The following is a 22,262-nucleotide window of genomic DNA, read 5'->3' on the forward strand; positions in this document are numbered from 1 at the left end:
GGCCCCTGCAGTCCATGGCTATGCTGGCACGGCTCGCAGGCAGCAGCCAGGTGCTGTGTCTTAGAGCCAGACTCCTTGACTGTGCAGTAGTCAGTGGTCAGCACACTGGAACACACCATCCAGGCACTGGGCATTTCTCCCCTCCCTGCCCCTTTCCTCTCCAGGCAGCAAGGACTCCTGTGGAATCACCTTAGGACTTAGATGCTGACTCCTGTCCCGAGAAAGAAGATAAGCAATAAAGAGATGTGTGGTTTCAGGCAGGTGTGCTGACGCGCACCTTTTATCCCAGCGCTCAGGAGGCAGAGGCAGAGACCTCTGTGAGGCCAGCCTGATCTACAGAGCTGGAGGCCAGCTGAGACTACAGAGAGACAGTCTCAAAAAAAACCAAAACAACAAAAAGATGTGCAATTATAGCTGTCACCTCTTTGCCTTGTACCCATTTCTCAGATGAGGATTTTGAGGCTTAAAACAATCAAGGGCATGATTTTGAGGTTTGAGTCCTATGCCTAAAATCTTTGTCTTTTTTTCTTCATCTCCCTGCCTAATCTAGGGCCAGACTCTAAGTCTTTTCTGAATTATTTTTAAGACAGGGTTTCTTATAGCCCAGGCTGGCCTCAACACTTTCTGTGTGGTTGAGAATGAACCTAAACTCCTAATCCTCCTGCTAGCACCTCCCATACGTCAGGTTTACAAATGTCAGGTTTATACCCTGCTGGGATGGGGCCTCCCGCGTGCACTCGAGGCAGATGCTCAACCAACAGAACTACATCCCTCACGCGTGCATGCGTGTGATGGCGCTGGAAATGGGACCGAGTTTTACGCACACTAAGCAAACACTAGTATTGGGACACACGCACAGCCGTGTGCCCTGCTCCGACTTTCAGGCCTGGCTTTCTGCCTCTCTGAATTCTGGGCTGGCCCTCTCTACCCAGAGACAGGTTACAACCAGTCTCACCTCTACCATGACCCCGCGGTGACATCTGTGGTTCCTGCAGTCCCGGGGCCCTGGAGCAAAAGAACCCCCTAAACACAAACACATTTGCATGAAGACCCAGGGGTACGCCACTGCAGTCGACAGTGGCAGGAGCACCTGCCACCAACTTCCTGGGACATAAATGTCCCCACAGTCAGGTTGGTACCATTCAGTGTTTATTTATACACACATAAACAATCCTGTGGTTCAGGTAGCTTGTGCTCTCTTTTTCTTTTGGTCATATATACATACATACATACATACATACATACATACATACATACATACATATATGTATACGTGTGTAGATGTATACATACACACGTATACATATGGTTTTTTTTAAAAAAAGGTCAACACATCACCAGTCTCCTACATGCTTTCTATACTGAGCAATATATACAGCCTATTATATATATGTGCATATATATAATATATATTTCAATAACTACATTCAAGTAATGACACACAGGATTTACAGTTTCCCTCCGATGGCAAAAGGAAGGCAAATTCACAAACAGTTCACAGAGGAAGTACTGTGAGCCCAGCCAACAGGAGCCAGACTCTCCGAGGAAGAGGGGGCAGCAGCAGGAATCACCAGTCACCCACTCTTCTTCATGGGCAGTGCGGATGCAAACCAGGGCAGATGGGCCTACTCTGCCGGGGCATTAAAAGCAGGTCTGGGAGCTCACTATTCCAGGAATTGCTCATATTTGGGGTTCACAAAGGAGAAGCCCTTGAAGGCTGTCTGGTCCATAGAGTCGATGAGGTTCTTGTCACTGAAGGAAAGTTGGGGTTTCTCATTCAGGAACTCTGGGTCAAAGTTGCTGTAGTCTGAAGGGGATTTCTGTGAGCAAAAAGTAGCAGGGGGTCAGAGTGTCTCCAATGTCTGCCTTCAAAGGCATGCCAGGTACCCAGGCTTCTGGACCCTTGTCGTGCTAGCCAGGGCAGTCGACTCAACGGGGAAAGAGGATGTCACCAGCAACCCAAGGACAGTCCCATCACAGGGGAACGCTGTTTCCCCAAGAGATGAGGAAGGGAGGCAGGGTGCACTGGGTAAGTAAGGACAGGGACATCCTCCAGAACAGGGTCAGTGAACTACAGCCTGCAGGCCACACATCTCCTATCTGCTCTCAGTGGAGGCCTATGAGCTAAGAATAGCTTTTTTTTAGAATAGCTAAGAATTTGCTATTTTTGGTTGGTTGGTTTTAGTTTTGGTATTTTTGAAACAAGGTCTCATTATATAGCCCAGGCTGCCTACAAATTCATGATCTTCCTGCCTCACCCTCTCAGACACTAGAACCACTGAGCACCGCCACTCATAGTCCAGCTCTACAATTTGAAATGGATGGGAGAAGAAAAGACTATCCAGTGGCATATGAAAATGAAGTCAAATGCAAATGTCTGTGCCCACAAATCAAGCTTTATGACTACACAGCCGCACTCATCTGCTGAACAAGGAGTGGGGCTGCACTGAGAGAGGGGCCTGCAAACTAAATATTTATTCTCAGGCTGTTTATAAGAAAAGTTCCTAATTCACTGCCCCTGAGGACTGCATAAGATGGTAACGGGCTTCCGGTGAACTCTGGGCCACACTGAGCTGGAAGGTACAAGCACTTGAGCTAGCATTTGGGCTAGCACCTGAGCTAGCATTTGGGCTAGCATGCTTTGTCTGGTAAACTGTTAGGAATTGGATCAGGAGGCCTGGTGTTAAGCTCCACAGTGGAACTACATGTCTCGCCCTCAGTGCTGGGGTCCATAGGCTCTAAAGCAATATTGTTTAACACAGAACTTCAGATTTCTGGCTTCTTTTGAGAACTGGTGGATTAGGGGAGAAAGAGCACGTCCTTCTTTCTTCTTACCATACATCAGAGTCCCAGAGAGAATCGCTACTACTCCATTTGCAGAAAAACAGGCTCAGAGACATCAGGCCTCACTCTATGGCCAGAGATTTGATAGGTGAAACATTGGAATCTGGTTTTTGTTCTTGTTTTTGCTCTTTCAAGATGGTTTCAGGCAACTGAGTCTGGCCCTGAACCCCGGCTCTTCCTGTCTCTCCCTCCCAAGGCCTGGGGTCACAGCTATGTCCTACCATGCCTGGTTCTGGTCTTTGACTTTGACGGACACCGACCTGTCACTGAGCTACACCACACCCCCTGGGCTCACTTCCTGTCAGGCCAGCTCTTAGGGCTGAGAGCCCACTGCCCTGCTCACATACCTGCCCTGCCCCCAGGGGCAGAGGCCGCTCATCCCCACACACACCTAGCGTGTGGAGGAAGAAACCTCTTAGAGCAAGAGCCATGCGCTGCTCTTAAAGCTGGGCCAGCTTATCCCCCTGGTCAGGGAGCCTCTGACTGTGAGACCCACATCGGGAAGGGCTCTGCTGTCTCAAAGCACAAATGTGGGGCATGCTACAGAGATGGCCCAGTGGGAACAGTATGTACCAACAGAGGACAGAAAGCAAGTGAGAGAAAAGGCAGCCAGAGGAGGAACTATGACCACAAAGGGGACACTGTGCCCTAACTTATTTTTAAAAGCCAGGATGCTGCTGTGACGCCTGGTCTTGAAGTTGAGACCGGCCTGTCTCCACTGAGCATCTGATCACAGAGCTCTGAGCAGGTTCCTGCTTCCCAGTGACATCATCTCCCAATCTCAACCAGTCCCGTGGCTGCTGAGGATGAGGCCCCGATACATACAAACAGCTCGCTACCTGGATGCTTTCTACCTGACAGCTGAGCCCTACTCCCATATATCAGTTCTTTCGAAGCATCCTCACAGACCACTCTGGTCCCTGCAATCCTGGTTCCTATTGCTCTTCTCTCCCGGAAGCAACCCACACTGTGTGCCCTGTGACATCTCCCATATTGCTGCCCTCCATCACAAGTGTCACCAGTGTGCCGGCATCTTGCTGGGGTCATCAGGATTTAGGACTTCTTCTCACCCTGCTAAAGCCAAGCACAGTGCTCTGCACCCAACAAGGACTCGGCACGTCCTTTGTGATTGAGGAACAGACAGATGGAGGATGGAAGCGAAGCCCTAACTCTAGTGGCCAAAATACAGCTCTGGGGACACAGGGTACTGAAGAATTTAATTATGAAAAATGGCCAATAGCAGGCATGGTGGTGTGTGTCTGCAGGAGGATAACAAGTCAAGAGTTCTGAGTCAGACTGAGCACCCACAGTAAGGTCCTGTCTCTTGGTCTGTCTGTCTCAGACGAGACCTGGCTATGCACCCCTGGCTGACCCAGACTTACAATACCCTTACCTCAGCATCAGGGCCCTCGCTACCCCCTCTACTGGGATTACAGGTGCCTGCCACTCTTTGTTGTTGGTTTGAAACAGGGTCCCACTATGTAGCCCTGGCCAACCGAGGACTCACTGTGAAGACTAGGCTGACCTCGAACTTGTAACCACTCTCCAGCTTCTGCCTCCCAAGTGCTAGGACTGGTGTGCTCCACCACGCCTGCCTGTTTCTGTCTCTCCTGCTTCTATTTGGTGACCAAGCCTAGAGGTAGGTTAAGATCTCTGCCACTGAGCTACACTCCCCAGTTCAAGATCCTGAATCTGCCATTCCCAATGTGTACCGAATGCCTGCTGGGCAGAGAGGATGAGCATGTAGAGAAGAGACGGTGGTACAGCATGCCGGGAGAGATCAAGAAGCAGGCTTGCTGGAAGGAGAGTGGGGAGTGTGGGGATGGTGTAGGGCAGGGGGCAGAGCAAGGGAAGGGCCAGGCCTGAAGCAGGGGTGGGGTGACATACCACTTTGGGCTTAAAGGGCGGCTCCACCTTCCGCTTCTCCAGCAGGTTCCAGTTGATAGTCTTGAAAAAGGGGTGAAGCCTGATGTTTCCTGTTACTCCCAGCCTCTTGGCAGGGTCCCTCTCGAAGAGCTGCAATCCACAGGGGCCGTGCTCAGACTCAAGGCCATGGGAAACTGGAGCTCAGCGAGCTGCTAGCAGCCCAATGGCTCTAAGACTGGGCAGGCTCAGCCCAAGGAACTCAGGCTGAGGGTTAAGCTGTATGTTTTAGTGATACTATCTGCCTAGGTGCTGGGTGTTAGGGGTTTCTGTGTGCTTCTAGCAACTCTGAGGCAGTGCAAAGATAAGGAGAGAGGTTAAGTGACCCGCCCACAGTCACCAGCTAGTTCCAGACAGAGCCAGAACTCGCCCACAGGTCTATCTGTCTCCAGACCCTGACCACAACCTGCTGATTCCAGGCAAGGGATTCAAAAGGACTATCTGGGAATAAGGACAGAACAAGGCTTGGGATATGCCAGGCATGGAGCCTCAGGGAGCTCCTACTCTAGAGTCAGGCCCTCCGGAAAGCCCAAAGGCATGTATCAGCCAGGCCTTGCCTTCTCCATGATGTCCTTGGACTCCTTGGTGATCCAGCGCGGGTAGTGTGGTGTGTCCACCCGGATGGACTCAAAGAGCTCGTCCTCATCATCACCATGGAAGGGGGACTGGCCAATGAGCATCTCATAGAGGAGGACCCCAAAAGACCACCAGTCCACGGAAAATGAGTACTTCAGGCCCTGCAGGATCTGGGGCAACAGTGGTCAGAATAGGGTACCAGCCTTCTTCAGGAGCCCCTCTGGCTCCTACCGAGGCCAAATGCACAGCTGAGTGAGAGACATCTTCTTACCTCAGGGGCGATGTAGTCAGGAGTGCCGCAGAATGTGCTGGCCCGGTTCTCCCCAAATATATTCTCTTTGCACATCCCGAAGTCAGCAATCTTGATGTGGCCATCCTTGTCCAGCATTACATTGTCTAGCTTGAGGTCCCTGAAGAGATCACAGGACAGAATATCCCTGGGCACAAGTCCTGACCCAGCGTTGGTGCCATGCTGGGTTTTAGCCCCAAAAGTCCATAACTTCTCCTCAGAGCACAAGAGAACATGGAGGAGAAAGGCGATCTCAGGAGCTAAACGGGTGCCTCTGGCAACCACCCACTATGCCAAAAGTGACACAAAGTACCCTCCTCCCTGAAGCCCTGAGTGCGGTTCAGAGTAACAACTGTCCCTTGTGACCTAACTGGCTGGCAGATATAAACCACGCCCTTCTACCCAACTCAGGCTTGTCTGACTCAACCAGGGCAGGAGCCGAGTTTATTCCATCATTAGTCATTTGAATAGATAACTTACAGGCATGGGAACAAATAACAATATGTGCAAACAGTACGAGGTTCATCTCTACTAATCTTAACCACCAGCCAGCCTTTAGCAATTCTAGGCACAGACAAGCAAATTGGAATATGTATCTCACATACACTTCTTTTTTTTTTTGAGACAGGGTCTCTACATAGCCTTGGCTATTCTGGAGCTCACTATGTAGACCAGGCTAGCCTCTAACTCAAGAGATCTGCCTGCCTCTCCCTTCCAGAGTGCTGGGATTAAAGGAATGGGCTACCACACTCCACTCTCGCCAACCTTTAAATGCATACCTTTAAATGCAACCTTTAAATGCATGTCTGTGTGTGGGTAAGTGCACACGAGTGCACCTCAGAAACCTGGAACAGAGTCTCAGTACGCAGCCTTGGATGCCCTATGTAGCTCAGGCTGACCTCGAACTCAGAGACCTGCCTGTCTCTGCATCCCGAGTCCTGGGATTACAGAGGTATAAAGCCACAACTTGGCTCCATAGGTTGTTTTTCCTGATGAATAGTTTAGTATCAGCCCACATCAAGATACGCAGAGGACAGCCTCAGCCCTTCTGGTGAGCGTACGGCAGCCTGCCACAGGGTGGAACCTAATGTCCTGGATGCAGACTTAGGGAACCGTTGCTATTGGTGAGATCTTAGATTGGGGCCTTTGGAATGAGAGGGCTAAGCATCAAGTAGGGAGACAATGAACCTGCCTGCGCTGCCCCTTTTCCTACAGCACTGAGCAAGGGGAATGAGTTTCCAGTCCAGGAGCTGCACTAGCCTCAGCTGAAGGGGCAGAAAAATTCCTGCACCAAGTCAGAGGGTTAGGCAAGTACTCAGCCAAAGACGTACTCTCAGCAGTGTTGGGCCAGTGGTCAGGTCAGGCACCATCCTTCCCAGAAGTCCCCACAGCCCTGGTACCAACAATACCTGTAAATGATGCCTTTGCCATGTAGAAACTGCAGTCCGCAGATGATCTCAGCTGCATAAAACCTGAGTAAGAGATGGTATTCCAGGACTTTGCCCACCAGTCCCATCATCCCATGGATCCATTCACACATACACATATGTGATGGGTGGGAAATGCTAAACCAACACCATGGACCCAAGCACACCTCAGGGGCACACAAATGCTTGACAGCATTACTACTGTGGTCTAGGGCCCTGCCCACTACAGGGTCCAGTGTCACTCAGGGCACTGTCCACTCTGCTGTTCTGACTGAGGCTGGACAGAGGACAGGACCTAGAGGACCCGCACGATGTCCCCTGTCTCCACAGTGATAGCTCTATCCTGACTCATGGGAGGGGGAGGGCAGGGTGTGGCTATGGGGAGGGGAGAGAAAGAATGAAGGACAGTGCCAGTACACGAAGCCAAAGTCCCTCTCCTCACATACGTAGCCCGGTAGAGTTCGAAGCGGCCTTTGTCCTGAATGTGGAACATCAGATCACCCCCATTGAGGAACTCCATCACAAAGAAGAGGTGGTCCTGGAGTGGGGTGGGGAGTAAAGGGACAGAGGTAAAGGGACAAGTAGGAGATACCCATGTAGAAGATATGGAAGCCAGCCCCAGACAGAAGCAGAGAGCACAGGACTTGGGTTAAGGGTGACAATTTGGGAGGTGTGACTGGAACAGACACAGCCCCACTGCAGGGAGGATGGCAGAGTTAAGGCATGGGTGGTGACAGGTAGGAACCTTGGTCTGGAAGGTACAGATGAGATGGGTGAGGAAGGGATTCTCCCAGGCGAGCGCCAGCACCCGCTTCTCCACCATGGTGCACTCCACGTCATCGTCGATCAACACCACGTCCTTCTTCAGGTACTTGATTGCAAAGTACCTTTCCTTGCCCTTCAGTTCTGCAAGCAGTACCTACCGACGGGCAAGATTCTGAGCAAAGACCCTGGAGGTTACCAGTACCCGGCCTCTGGGACTTAACAGGAAACCCCTGAGCCCTGGTCCTCGGGCCTCCCTCACCTTGCCAAAGCTGCCTTTGCCAAGTACTTTCTGGAAGGTGAAGTTCTCAAGGCGGCACCGGTTGCTCCCCTCCCAGATCTTGCCATAGGTCCCGTTGTTGTCTGTCAAGAGAGAGAGGGAGAGACTAAGATCTAGTCTACATGACTCCCTTTCCAGGGGCAGGAGTGGACTAGGCAAGGGGCCTTGGAGAGGAGAAAAGGCTGCTTGCCGAGAGTGGTGCCTCTTTCCAGGACTTACTAGACAGAGAGAATTTACTGGAGTCCCGAGGGTGGGCTGGGGAAGGAAGGGCCTTGGAGAGAAAGAAGCTTAGTACCTTATCCCAAGTCTCACTACTGTTCTTTTCCCTTGCCCTGTCAGGGAATGGTAGCTTTAAAGGGATATGTGACCCAGATTCACCTGGGATGTCATTCCCAGAGACAGCTGTCTTCTTCTCGAATCCCTGGTATATTCCGACAGTCTCTGGTGTCTCTGGCTTCCGGGAAGCTTTCTAGGGAAAGGGCATCGGAATGGAAAGTCACTGTCAGAAGTCTCAGGCCAGGAAGAGGACCCCAACCACAATATCCCCTCAATGTCAATGGTGTCAGAGAGACAGGGTCCGGGCCTCCCGGTTCTCATTCCTCCCTTCCACAGATTATAGGCAGACATTAGTAAACTGAACCATGCCTTCCTAAGCATTTCATAAACTGTGTAATCTCATTTTTAAGAAATTTTTACATGTGTTTGTGTATATGTGAATGGATATGTGCGCGCACACACACACGTGCCACATGACACTCATGGCGACCAGAGGACCTACTTGTAGGATTTGTTTCTCTCCTATTGTGTGTTCTATGGAGGGAACTTCGGCTGTTAGGCTGTTTGGAAAAATGCCTTTACCCACTGAAACATCTTGCCGGCCACTAACTTCATATCTGGCTCTAGATTTTCACTCTAAAGTTTTGTGTTACCCCTTAAATGCCTGCCACATCAATCTAGAAAATGTCCTACAGACTTGCCTATAGGCCAATCGGATGGAGACATTTTCTCAATTGAAAGTCTCTCTTCTCAGATGTTTCCAGATTGTGTTAAGTTCACACACACCACCACACACCACACACTGTACATTCACACAGTGCCACACATACGCATATCATATATATTATGTACATACATTTCACATGCTACATACCTACATACCACCACCCACACATACCACACACTGAATACACACAACACTCATACTATGTAAACATGTCATACACACTTATGTACACACAGCATACAAATGCACACAGTACACTATATACCACACACACCTAGCTACTATACTCTGGGAACACACACTACATACCAAATAAATACTACACGCACACATACATGCACACATCTGTCACATACACAATACCTATACCACACATATACACCTACATGCCCTACATGGCACACACATAACATAGACCCGGTCCTTGTTCACAATGTCCCAACATTCAACTCTGCAGCCCCTGCCTCTCCTCAGTTAACAGCTTCCTGAATGATGAAACCTCCAAAGATAACGAGGCCACCTCTCTCTGCCACCTAAATCCATCAACAATCTTCCCGAAGCCTCACCCACCTTAGGCTCCCCAGGTATATTGCCAGCCCTGATACTCTCTGCTCCCACTGCCCTGTGTCCAGGCCCCTCAAGCCCTGCCTACCTGGGTCACTTGGTTCAAGGCCTCAGCCAAGAGCTTTTGGTTGATACCACACAGGTTGGCCACCTTCTCCCGGCATTTGTGGTGCACATTCATGCCGCAGTCTGCAAGAATCAGAGGAGGGCCCAGCAGTGTCAGGTCTCAGATATGGATGGGGGGGTAGGAGGTGGGGTAGGAGGGAGGGGACCTTTTTGGACTGTTGAGCTTCTGGGGATGAGGGCATTTGAAACCACCATGATATGTCATGGTTCAAAGAAAGAAAAGGAGACTAATGGGTACAGCCACTCACACCCATAATCCCAGCAACGGGAGGTGGAGGCAGGAGGACTGCTCTAAACTCAAGGCCAGCCTTGGCTACTGTGTGAGAACCTGCCAAAGAGAGAGAGAAAGGGGAGGGGGGAGGGGAGAGAGAGAGAGAGAGAGAGAGAGAGAGAGAGAGAGAGAGAGCGCTAACCTCTTTAACATCTGAGACAAGTGAGTGAGGCAGCTTTCCTCAGGGCTTTGAGATTCTCCTGAAGGGAAGCTTGGGATAAGGGGAGGGGGCAGGGGACGGAGAGGAGGCAGGGGAGGGGGAGAGGGAGGAAGGCAGACAGGGCCTGCTAGTGCAGCAAGCCCTGGTTAAGCACTTCCAGTCACCTGCTCCTCAGTGATGTGAGCTGTGCACTGGGGATGTAACTTGGAGACATATGAAGGGGAGACAAATAAGAGTCCTTTGGTTTTAGGGCCAGCATGAGAAGAATCAGGCATGATGGTGGGTACTGGGCTTAGGAGGTGGAGGACCTGGGACCTGTGTAGCACACACCTTCACACTTTAATCCCTGTTTCACCAATCCCCAGAGCAAACTGCCACAGTGGTCACAGAAGGTGGGGCTCATGTAGTTATAGACCTTGAATCGGTGAGGCATGTCGATGTTGAAGCGTTCTTTCTGGAACTGGAGGGAAGGGTATCACAGGTCAGGGGTCACATGCCAGCTCTCCAAAACTGTAGGTTGTCAGGTGCATAACGGGGTTCCACCAAGGTCTGGGAAACCCAAAGGCCCAAGGAGCCCAGAAAAGATGCAAGGAAAGTGAAAGAAAGTGAGGAAAGAAGGTGAGCCCCACAGAGTCTTGGGTACCCATGGCCCTCCCATCTAACAGTCCCCAGACCCCCGCGCCCTGGGCCCAGCTCACGATGGTGTCCCGGCTATTGGTAGCAGTGCCAGTGCAGCGGCCGATAATCTTGTCGATGCATTTCTTATGGATGGCAGCGTTGCATTCTTGAAGGGGCACAGGCCCAGGCGGGGTGGGGGAGGCACCAAGAGAGGCAGAGTCTGAGCTGACACTACTGGCCAACTACAGCCCTCTGCACAAAGCCAGCCTTCTCACTGGCCGCCCACACCCTCACCCTACACAGGCCTCAGCCCGGGGCTTTATTCCCCCTTCCCCCCGCTATCCTTTCCAGAGCAGCCTGCAAAGCATGGGCAAGAGACAGGCCAGTCTAAAGGGTAGTTAGAATTAGAGAAGGCTCAAGGACCCTCAGTAGTGGTGTGTGTGGGGGGTGGGTAGTAAGAAGTGAGACTGTATAGGGGCAGGAGGAAAGCCCCTCTTTTCGATTTCTTTCCTCCAGGTCAGCAAGTAGCTGCTGAGCTCTCCTTCACCGGTCCATATGACACGCCCCGCAGAGACACCTGCCCATCCACACAGAGCTTGCGTGATCACAACAACAGACTTCTTTTACTGAACACTCACCACCTGCTAAGCCCTCAAAACATAGCTTACATGTATGTATGTTATCCCATGGGTCTTCACACTTGAACCTACTGTCTGTAGTTTACAGACAAGGAAAGGGGCACTTGGCCCGTGCTGAGACCAAGGCCGTGCACTTGGGAGAGCAGCCTGTGCTCGATCACACCCATGGTCTGCAGAGACTGCTGCACACTTTGTGTCACCGTGAAAGGAGCGCTCACGCTCACACCTGTGCGTCACACACGTTCATCTACAACAAGCATACAGTCATGGGAGGGCTAGTGAGGATCTCACGCCCACCCTGGGGGCAGAGACCTCGTGTGTGTCCCTGCCTAGTCAGTGGCTGGTCTCCATGTAAATCTCTACAACAGCAGATTTTGGGCAACAGCCTGGGAACCTGCACAGAGTTAGGAAGGAATGCACAGAACTGGATCCAGCCAGCTGCAACAAGCCAGCCTGGCACTGACTGACTCGAGCACACACACTCATGTACATAGGGCTCTTGTCCAGACTTGCTATCCAGACCCAGAGACACAGTGACACGCGTCAGCACATACATGCACACACCAAACAGAGGAGAGACTTACGCCTGCATTTGTAGCCTTGCTTGTTGAGGCCCCTGAAAGGCAAAGCCCCAACAGCAGAGTGAGTGAGGATGCTCCAGTTCAATCCCTTCCTTCCTGTGCCACCCCCGGCAGGGGTTACCAGCCCTCACCAGACAAACTCTTTGCACACAGAACAGAAGGTGGGCTGCCCAAAGAAGGTGGCGATGAACTCGTGGTTCTTGATGTAGTGAATCTTGGCCTGTTTAATGGCTCCACGGCGGTTCATAGTTGGGAACATGGCCTCCTCCTCACTACGCATGGACTGTTTGCAATCTACGAGCCATACAGTAAAGTCAGCCCCAGTCCATTAAGGTCAGCCCCTCCAGTCCCTCCCCAGATGGCCCCCACACATCCCCATGGGAGTTGCTTGCTTTGGGACTCCTTCCAGCTGCCTCTGACCTGGCAAAGGAGCTTGCCCTGCCCGTGGGCCTTACCCCCATCCTCCAGGAAATACTGCACACACATCAGCACCTTGGCCTGAGGCTGCAGGTCCAGCTGCAGGGGTGGGAGGGGGATGTCAAGTCAGTGAGGGCGGGCCTGGCCCATGGGAGACTCAGAACCCACCCCATTGGTCTCCCTCAAGGCCAAGGGGGGCCCTAGAGCCTGGCCAGACCCCAGCCTGTCCAGGGTAGGCAGGGCCCCGCCCAAGCCCCGCCCCACTTTGCACCCAGGGTATTATTACATTTGGGGAAGTGAAAAGGGTCCAGCCCACACCCTGCTAGGCCACACGGCCCAGGAACAGTGTACAGGGGAACTCCCCGCCCTACCCCCATCTTCACACGCAGACACCACACCACTGTGCCTGAGAACGCAGAACGCTGCTCTCAGAGATCGGTTCTCCAGTAGCCCAGACAGTCCAGAGAGGGAAAGGCCCAAGCCTCTCGGGACACAGAGCCAGTGCTATTTCCTCAAGGAGAGCACCTGGCCAGGAGGCTCCTGGATCCCTGCCTAACCGGCTTAAGAGTCGGGGCTGTCCTATGTGACCCCCCTTCTATCTAGGCTCCTTCACTCATTAAGGCTGACCAGTGTGTCCAATGGTCACTGAGCCTTTTTAAAAACACATTTTGGCTGCAGAAGACCACAGGATTGTATTGGCTCTGGCATTCTGCAGCCAACAAGAACACTACCACAGATGCATGTGGCCCCAGGCATGTGCAGTCCTAGTTTCAGCAGGTGAGTGTGCAGACTGCCAACTTTCTTCTCTTACCTCTTTTCTGCTAAATATCGTGATGTGGGTTCCGTGCCTGGCTAGACCTGTAATATCCTCAGCAGACTCCCCAAAATAGGAACAACAGGTGCCTGAGAAGGGGGCCTGGTGCTGGGGTGGGAGCTCGGCACTGTACGAGCATACCCTGCCTGTCCACATTAACTGGCGGGGAGAGTTAGCTAAGTTACCATGGTGACTTCCTGCAGGCCATAGGAGGTGCCTCACACTCTGTGGTGCTGGAGAGATGCTACACAAGCACTCTGTCACTGAGCCACAGCCACAGCTAACTTCACGTTACCCGGCAGGCCTTGAACTTGTGGCACCCCGTGTCAGCTTCCCAAGTACGTAGGATTATAAACCTAGGACACTACGCCTGGCTTGCACTAAGCACTTGACATCAGTGCTCGTTTTCTCTGGTGGGACCTTGAAGTGGAAAGAGGCTCGGGGGCCGAGGACTGGTACATCGGGGCCAGGATTTAAGCTCAGGTCACAGCAGCTACAGAATTGAACTCATTCACTCTCCAAGCCCCAGCCCACGAGCATCCATGCAAGACCCTGGCTCACAAGCCTCTCACCCAGAACTCAGCCTTGCCGTTGTTCTTCTTGCAGCGCTCAGCCAGCACTGACACGCCCACGGTCACCTCCGACATGGGGTCTTCAGCTGCCCGCATCAGCACGATCTGGATGACACGGCCTTCATAGATGTGGGCGTCGAATGTTGACTTCCACTCAGGGTACATGGTGGGCTTCTTCTGTACCAGAGTCTTCCCTCGGTCTGCGACAGGGCCAGGCAGAGAAGTCAGACCGAGGCGAGTTCCTACTTTCCTGGACTTCCTTATCCCTCGATTGTACACAGTCGACTTTCTCTCCAGCCCCAAGGATGTGCTGTGGCTCTCACATCGTACTGAACACCCAGCAGCCTCTGTGCCATTAGGACTCTGGCTCGTGCCACCCACAGTGCTTCGCTCTCACTGCTCCCTTCCCTGGAACTCTACTCCAGCTCCATTTCAACTTCCCTTTCTGCCTGCATTCACCCAGTGATCACATGCGAGCTGCCACATGCTAACCACGGTCAGTCCCAAAGACATGAACCCTGCATTCCTCAGGTACGCAGTAAGTCACAGCTGTGCTGGGGTTGCAGGGGACAAAGACAGAGACTCTGAACCGTCCCTTAAGATTCAGGGACCTCCAGGAGGAGGGGGCAGCGCAGTCAGAACCTCACAGGTGTGTGGGCAGCAGCCATCAGGGAACATCAGGGACAGCGAAGGCTTCCTCCTCCAGTAAGCCTCCCTGACTCTAGGCTGGGACAGGGTCTTCCCTAGGCTCCCTCAGCACAGGACTCATCTCCTGGGACCTGTCTTGCTCTCCCTTCTAGGGGAGAGGGCAGGGCCAAGTCAGTCCTGGAGCACTCCAATAGCCTTGGTGCCCAGCACAGGCCGGGCCCAGGCAGACATGTGGAAGTCACAGTAGGGTAAAACTCGAGATGTGGCAGGCTCAACTAAACCACCGTGGAGTGTCGGGAACTGGGTGCTTCTGTCTTCCCGCGTCCTCAGCTGGGTAGTTCAGGAAGACAAGAAGGATCTAGGGAAGAAGGTTAGCCTCTTCCCGCCAAGCCCCATGTCCGTCTGGGGAGCCTTCCGACCCTACCTGTGGTGAGTGCCTCCTTCATCTTCACGGCACAGAAAGGCTGGCTTGCGTCGTCCTCCGCCTGCAGGGAGCCCAGCTCATAGGAATTGAAGGAGATGCGCAGGAACGGTGCCATGATGGAGCCTGGAATGAGATTGTGCATGGGAAGGGGTGGAGCTGAGGCAGGGGAGCAGCGACAGCACAGAGGCGGCTGGCAGGGATGCTCAGCACCCGCTCCCCAGAGAGCTTCACCACACAGAGAGCCACTCACCCCAAACGTCCTCGTCCCTACTGCCAGTGGGAACAGCTGGGCTTGCAGCACCTCTGGTAAGACTAAAGGAGGGGACACCAGGCCTGAGCACCAGCGGCTACAGTGGCTCCTTTTCTGTCAGTCTACCAGGCCTGGACCCTGCCCCATCCCTGAGCTGGGCCCTGGAGGCATCTGAGCCTGAGCTCCTCAGACAATCATCTCTCATGGCCAATTACTGAACATCTATACACGCCAGGGCCTTGTGTGTGTTGGGCTCTGCACTCGGTGCCAACAGCTGCCCTCTTGTCTCGCTAGGCCCACGAAGCACCTCTTGATTCTTTGTTGATTTTGCTTATAAACACCCAGGCAGAGAGGCACAGCCAAACTGTTTCATCAACTAAAGGTCCCCATCCTGTAGATGGGGAAACTTAGACTCAGACTGAACCAGAACTGAAAGCTAGAGTCATACACCTCTGCCCTGACTTGTCAGCACACCCTACCCTTCTGAACAAGAGCCCCTCGGGTCACAGGCCTCCTGCCTGTCTAGATTGCCTGCCGTTTCACACTGAGAATAGAAGCAGTAGCCATGCAAGGAGAGAGGGCTGGGAGGACATGGTACAGGAATGTGAAGAGAGGATACAGTTTCATATTCTTCTCCAAATATAATACTATTTTAATATTGAGTGTAATATACAAAGCTAGATTCAGGGCACACACACACACACACAGCCGCCGCCCCTGCCGCCACCACCACCACCACCATCAACAACAACAACAACAACAACAACAATAACAACAACAACAAGAATAAAACCGCTGCCCAGCCTGAGGCAGTTCCCTTCAGCTCCTCAGCAGAGCAACCAGAATAGCAGCCAGGTCTGCCTGGAGCTTCCAGTCCAGATGAGCTCACAGGAAACACTGACCTCAACCCGTGGTCCAGCCCCGAGTGCCCAGCCAGAGCTTGGGGCCCTCGCCAGAGCAGGCAGACTAGAGAGGCCGGTCCCACCAACTCCTACCCTGGTCTGGCTTGGACTCAGTAAAAGTGAGAGCAGGTGTGCAGTGCTGGCCTGTGCCCACATCCGCCGGTCTCTGACCTGAAACCAGCAGGTGGGGTGGGCAAATGCTGGGCACTACACCAGTGCCCACGACAATTTGGAGGTTAGAGATGGAGGAGCTCTGGGCTTTCCTGGCCTGGAGTCTGTGTGGTTGGTGGGCACGGGGAGGGGCAACACGTCTGCGAGAACAAGACTGTCTTAGTTCGCTCTCTGTCGCTGTGATAAACACCATGACCAAAGCAACACACAGGAGAAAGAGCGGATTTATCTCATCTTACAGCTTACAGGAACTGGCTGCAGGACCACACCAGGGACCAAGCTGCTTACTGGTTTATTTTCTGGGCTGTCAGCTACCTTTCTTATAATTCCCAGAACTGCCTGCCCAGGAGTGGCACTGTCCATAGTGTCTACAGTGAATTGAGCTCCCACATCAATCTAGAAAATGTCCTACAGACTTGCCTATAGGCCAATCGGATGGAGACATTTTCTCAATTGAAAGTCTCTCTTCTCAGATGTTTCCAGATTGTGTTAAGTTCACACACACACACACACACACACACACACACACACACACACACACATCTAACATCTAACCAGCACAAGGACTCACCTGGCCATGGAAGTGGATGTGCTATGATAAGAGGCCAGTAAATGGTGGGATGAGATGCACACTACACAGGCCTGCCATTGGTCACTGCAGGAGTTTCAGACAGATGTCCCAAATACCCAAGGAACAAAGACATCTTGGACCTCCTACTGACCTCAGAGTCCAAGGCACCAAGTGTCCCGGTGAGTACTTCCAGGGTCTGAAGTAATAAGCAGGACCCTCCATAGCACACACTTGCCATGGGCCTTTGTCCAGATACCAAAGGCCAGATCAGAGTGGGCACAGCTCTGCCTTTGCCTCTCAATGAGATAACCCAGAATCAAGATAGGTAGTGAGCAGCTTCCTCAGCACCTCAGAGGGTAAAACTGAACAGGCTGAGAAAAAGTAGAAGGGACCTAGGCTCCTCAGAGACAAGAAGCTAGAGCCATCTCTCCAGGTAGCAAATGGTGAGGTAAGACACAGGTCCTTGGTGCCACTGCTGTCTCAGCTCTGTAGCTTTCCAGGCCTCCTGGGCTCTGAATCTCTGCAACTCCACACTCCAGATGAGGACTTGCCCCTGGTCTCTAGAATGTCATGCTAATGACAAGCCCACCAGGATAAGGGCCAACATCAACCTGAGGGCCCAGGACATACATACCCACTGGGTAATGTCATCCCCATGCTCTACATCCTCTCTGAGTCCACTCATCCCCCCACTGGGCCTCTTCTACCTGCTCACCAGCCCGGGAAAGCTGGGAAACTGTCCCTGATTCTGAGACAGGAAAATCATGTCTGCAGGAACATGTGGCAACTCATTCTGGATGAGGAGGCAACTCCATCCACACTCTTGTGGCCAGCTTCTTCCCACAGCTCCCCCTGGTGTCCAGTTCTGCTTGCCTGCAGGCCCATGGCTTTTCTTACTCTTAGCTTGCCCTGGGCTCAGGGATTGTGTGCAAGAGACAAGGGGTCAGAGCAGCCACAGGGGTGTGACGCAAGGCTCAGGACCTGATCCATTGGCTGCCCCTGAGGCCTGTGTTTCGGTTCTCACTCACGACAGCTTACTGTTACAAACCACTGGAGGGACAACCACAACCACAGCAGGTCTGGGCCCCAGCCCTAAACCTGCATCCAGGCCACAGTGCTACCAGCACAGGGGAGGCATGGTCTTTGTGGGCTGCCAAGGGACTACCCAACAGTCGTTCAGGGGTCAAATCACTGTGCCCCGAGTTCCTGCTAATACCCCCTTGGCTCTCCTTTGGAGCACTGAGACCCGAGACAGGAAACAAGACACATGAGCTAGCTAACATCTGCTTCCATCTCATGACCCTGAGAGAGGCGCTGGGCAAGCGTCCATCTGCACAGTGAAGTCAGGCTGCCCCACAACCTTGCAGTGTCTAAGCAGTGGTGAGAAGCACAAAGGCAAGGTGTGCTCGCCATTTATAAACCCCATGCAAATGGGCCCAGGTCCACAGGCCCCAAAGGAAAGACAATGGCTCAGCCCCAGGTTTTGCAGGCCCAGGGGGACAGCAGGGGATATCCTCCAGCATTTCACAGGGAGGAGACTGGCTTCTCCCCTTGTTGGGGGCTCTCAGCCTCTCTGTCCTGCTCCTCCAGCCTGTCTATGAGGCAGAGTCAAACACAAGCTGTCAATCTCAGCTCACACATTTCTGAGAAAGACTGTCCTGTCCAAGATGTCAACACACTGCATTAACCTTGCAATTATATTAGCTCACTTGATCCCTGTGTAGCCCCAGGAAGTGTTTTCTGGATGAAGAAATCAAGGTTCAAAGACAGTAAGTGACTTACTCAAGGTCACACAGCTCGTAAGTATGAGTAAGTGGTGAGGAGACTGAACGTGGGCCTGCTGGATGCTTTAGCTCATGCTCTTTCTATGCCAAGGAAAGATGTAGAGAGGAGAGGCAGAAATGGAGACAAATACAGCAGGAACAGCACAAACATTTATGAGGACAGAAAAGCAAGGTGAGAATGCAGACCCGTGTGCTAGACCAGTCTATTCACCTACACTCATCCCGACACCTTTAGTACAGACCCCTGAACTGTTGTCTTTCCTCCATTTCTGAAGACCTGGGAAACTGGTCTGCTTCCCTATCCTTGCCAGAGACCAGAAGCCTTGAGGTGAGGAAGGCAGTGGCCAAGCCACAGTAGGCAGGTCACCTTCTCCAGAACAAACAGAAACCTGTTTCCAGTCAGCCCAAAGCACTGAGAGAGGCTAGCCTCAAGGTGACTAGGGAGGCACTGTTGGCATTCCCACTAGGAGGCTTCAAGTGTGGAGAGAAAGAGCAGAGAAAGATGCATCTACCTCCTTAGAGCAAGAGTGGAAACCGAGGGCAAGTTCACATGAGAGGTCCCAGCTCTCACAGGGTTCCCTCTACCCTGGCCTGATTCGGCCTCCCAGGCCATAGAGTTACATCCACTGGACAGAGAGAAACGCTTGGGCTGAGAGTGGAGAAGAGTGGCCTAGATCAGACCTCGATGGAAAAGTGTGAACAGACTCAAGAAACAGCAGCTGAAGGTCCTGAGGGATCATCTGACTTCTTCAACAGATCCCTGGGCTCTGACCTTCAAGGAGTCCTATCTTTCCTCAAATCCCTCTACCACCCACACCTGCCTAACCTCAGACTGGCACCCACTGCCTGCCACGGACTGTTTCATCTATGCCAGGACGAGATGCAGATGTTGGCAAAACGGTGCCCTCCTGGGGCCGCTGCTCTGCCTATGTAGGTCTGGAGGGCAGAATGAAGGACAGAAGAGCCAACATAGCTGCCACGGGCCAGGGAGCAGTGATGTGCTAGCAGGTGAGTGAAAGCTGGCTGTGCAGTTGTAAAGAACAGGGGTAGGTATGAAGAACAACCAGGCGGGGCCTGTGACTGACTGGTTGGGAGGATGACCTCCATGATGGAATTCCCTGGCAGAACCAAGTCAAGGAGGCTGTGGGCTTTCACAACCCAGGAGATAGGTCCAGCAGGAATTGCAGGAAAGGCGAGAGAGAAAACCTCTACCAGAGCCTATGGTCTCAGGTCATAGCCAGGTCTCAGTACCGGAATGCCTTCTGTGGGACTGGACTCGTGTCCTTACCAGGGTTCCTCCTTCCACCCCTCCCTCTCTCCGTGGGACAAGTCACCACCCATGTTCTCTCGTCTTCAACTCTTCAAAACTCTGCTGTCCCAGCTGTGCCTCTGCCCTCAGAGTGGCACCTTCTCAACTAGCACTGTTCTCAGAAGAAGCCAGAGGCCTCAACCTGGCATTTAAGGCTCCCCACAGCCTGGTCCCATCCTGTTGTCCGTCTCGGATGCCTCTGGCTGCTTGGCACCTCACTTGCCAGGCCCTGTGAAGCTGGACATTTCCCCTTAGCCAGAATGGCTTTCTTCTCATCTGTCTCTCATCTAGTTCAAAAAGCCAGCCTTGGGAATCTTTTCCCACTCCCGAGGAAGGCAGCCGCTTCCCTGTTGGTAGGTAACCTCTGCCTCGGCCATCTGATAACTTGGCTTTGTTGTAGGTGGGGTAGTGGCTCTGCCTCTAGCTCGGTCATCTCAGTTCTGGCTATGTGAAGACCACCCAGCCATCCCACTACTAAAAGCCAGAGTGGAGCTCAGTGTTAGAACACTTGCTTGGTATACACAAGACCCTAGATTCAATCCTTAGCATAAAAACAAACACACAAACAAACAACACCCCCACACACACAAAACATGAAAATCTGGATTAATTGCATGCAAGTGTGGTGGGCCCTGTCTGTCTGCAATCCCAGCACTAAGCAGGATTGGGAGTTCCAGGCCAGCCTGGGCTGCAAAAGGATCCTGCCTCAGAAACAAAAACAATCCCAAACACAGTCCATGGAGATAGGAAGTGGACACTGGGCTGCCTTAAGAATCAAGTGAAAGCTGGGGTCTTATCAAGAAAACACGAATGTACATGATTCTGCACAAAACAGGCTGGGGGCTGGAGCCACCAAAGACTGCCTGAGCCCCAGGTTACTGGCAGATCACCCAGCCAGTAAGCGGTACAAACAGAGAAGGCTGATGGAGCACAAAGGGGCGGGGAGGGGGGGGAGGTCGAGGACTAAGGGATACTGAGCAGGAAGAAAGCAGGCTTTCCTCAGGGGCAGGGCACGAAAGGCTGAGGTAGAAAGGGCTGCAAAAAAAAAAAAAAAAAAAAAAAAAAAAGAAAGAAAAGAAAAAAACAAAACAAAACACTTATTTGGTTGGGGATTTAGCTCAGTGGTAGAGCGCTTGCCTAGCAAGCACAAGGCCCTGGGTTCGGTCCCCAGCTCCGGAAAAAAAAAACAAAAAACAAAAAACAAAAAACAAAAAAAAAAAAAAAAAAAAACACAGAAAGGGCTGCAAAGGTCTACGGGCTGGGGTGCTGGGAGTGATATCACAGCTGGCCGGGTTCCTGGCTGTCAACGAGGTCACAAGCCCTCTGCCAGCACACATGGAATAGGAACTCTTCAAGGGCACAGCCTACACCAGGCACAGAATTGTGGTCATCTAGCTGGCCCCCAGATCGAGGCTCTCTGAGCTTAACCAGAGGGAGAGTTCGAGGTACCCATGAGGGAGACTCAAAGGCCTTTCATGTCCCAAGTCAGAAGTCAGAAGCCAGCTTCTGTGAGGACTAGAGGTTTGCTGTGAGGAACCAGGGTGGGATATGTGTGTGTGTGTGTGTGTGTATGTGTTTATCCAGGACTCTCCAAAAACAACCACACACATGCAAACCAACTAACTTAAATACAATCAGGTGTGGGGAGTTTCCATCAAAGGTAGACATACAGAGAAACATACATAGCCCTAAAATGACACAGTGCATACACAAAGGAACAAACACCTCCCACCATTCACCCATTGCTGTCACATGTCAACACAGAGCCAGGTATGTCAGCACACGCACGCACGCACTCGCACATACGCACACATACACACACACACACATACACGTACACACACGTACACACACATGCACACACCCCACATGGTGTGATAAACATAGTAGACAGATGGACAACAGACATACCATAGGCAAAGAATTGAACACAGGGGTCTGGAAGGACCTTGCATACCTGATTAGGTTCTGGCACCAAATAAAGCTTTTCCTGTCACAGTGCCTTGGACACAATGGCTAGGGAGAAAAGGAGGGACCGGGAAGGATAGCAGGGAACAAGGCCAGGAAGGGCTTGCCTTTTTAGGAGGTCCAAAGAGAAGTCCAAAGTGTGGAAGAGAGGGAGAGGCTGGTCAGCCGCGTCCGAGGGCAGGCCTTAGCCTGCAAGCCCCTGAGGGGAGTAAGCCGAGGCTGAAGCTGGAGCTTATGGGTGGCAGTCACCAGCCTGCAAAAGAGAGGAGGGTTCTAAACGCTGTGGTGGGGCAGCCCGCAGATGACCTCCATGAGCCCCAGGCTCACACTGCACAAGATGACCAAGAGGTTGAGCAATTCAACCAAAGCC

General features: G+C 52.4%; 1 protein-coding gene across 5 annotated transcripts in view; it reads right to left on the reverse strand.

Annotated features, from left to right (window-relative positions):
* Nucleotides 1-1,127: 1,127 nt before the first annotated feature.
* Nucleotides 1,128-22,262, reverse strand: part of Prkcd (protein kinase C, delta) — a 30,442-nt gene continuing 9,307 nt past the window's right edge. For 2 of the 5 annotated variants that reach the window (XM_063275048.1, XM_063275050.1), the window contains 17 exons: nt 14,938-15,060; nt 13,866-14,065; nt 12,518-12,578; nt 12,194-12,356; nt 12,066-12,097; nt 10,924-11,009; nt 10,556-10,685; nt 9,757-9,857; nt 8,480-8,570; nt 8,084-8,184; nt 7,805-7,978; nt 7,506-7,597; nt 7,042-7,104; nt 5,615-5,753; nt 5,325-5,513; nt 4,732-4,860; nt 1,133-1,820 (listed from right to left, as the gene is read on the reverse strand). In XM_063275048.1, coding sequence (XP_063131118.1) covers nt 1,665-1,820; nt 4,732-4,860; nt 5,325-5,513; nt 5,615-5,753; nt 7,042-7,104; nt 7,506-7,597; nt 7,805-7,978; nt 8,084-8,184; nt 8,480-8,570; nt 9,757-9,857; nt 10,556-10,685; nt 10,924-11,009; nt 12,066-12,097; nt 12,194-12,356; nt 12,518-12,578; nt 13,866-14,065; nt 14,938-15,052 — 2,022 coding nt within the window. In that variant the 5' untranslated portion in view covers nt 15,053-15,060 and the 3' untranslated portion in view covers nt 1,133-1,664. Of the gene's footprint in view, nt 1,821-4,731; nt 4,861-5,324; nt 5,514-5,614; nt 5,754-7,041; nt 7,105-7,505; nt 7,598-7,804; nt 7,979-8,083; nt 8,185-8,479; nt 8,571-9,756; nt 9,858-10,555; nt 10,686-10,923; nt 11,010-12,065; nt 12,098-12,193; nt 12,357-12,517; nt 12,579-13,865; nt 14,066-14,937; nt 15,061-15,187; nt 15,899-21,999; nt 22,146-22,262 lie in introns of those variants that run through there. The other 3 variants (NM_133307.2, XM_063275049.1, XM_063275051.1) reach the window with 3 other exon arrangements.

This window comes from Rattus norvegicus, chromosome 16 (assembly GCF_036323735.1).
Source record: "Rattus norvegicus strain BN/NHsdMcwi chromosome 16, GRCr8, whole genome shotgun sequence".
Lineage (NCBI taxonomy): Eukaryota > Metazoa > Chordata > Mammalia > Rodentia > Muridae > Rattus > Rattus norvegicus.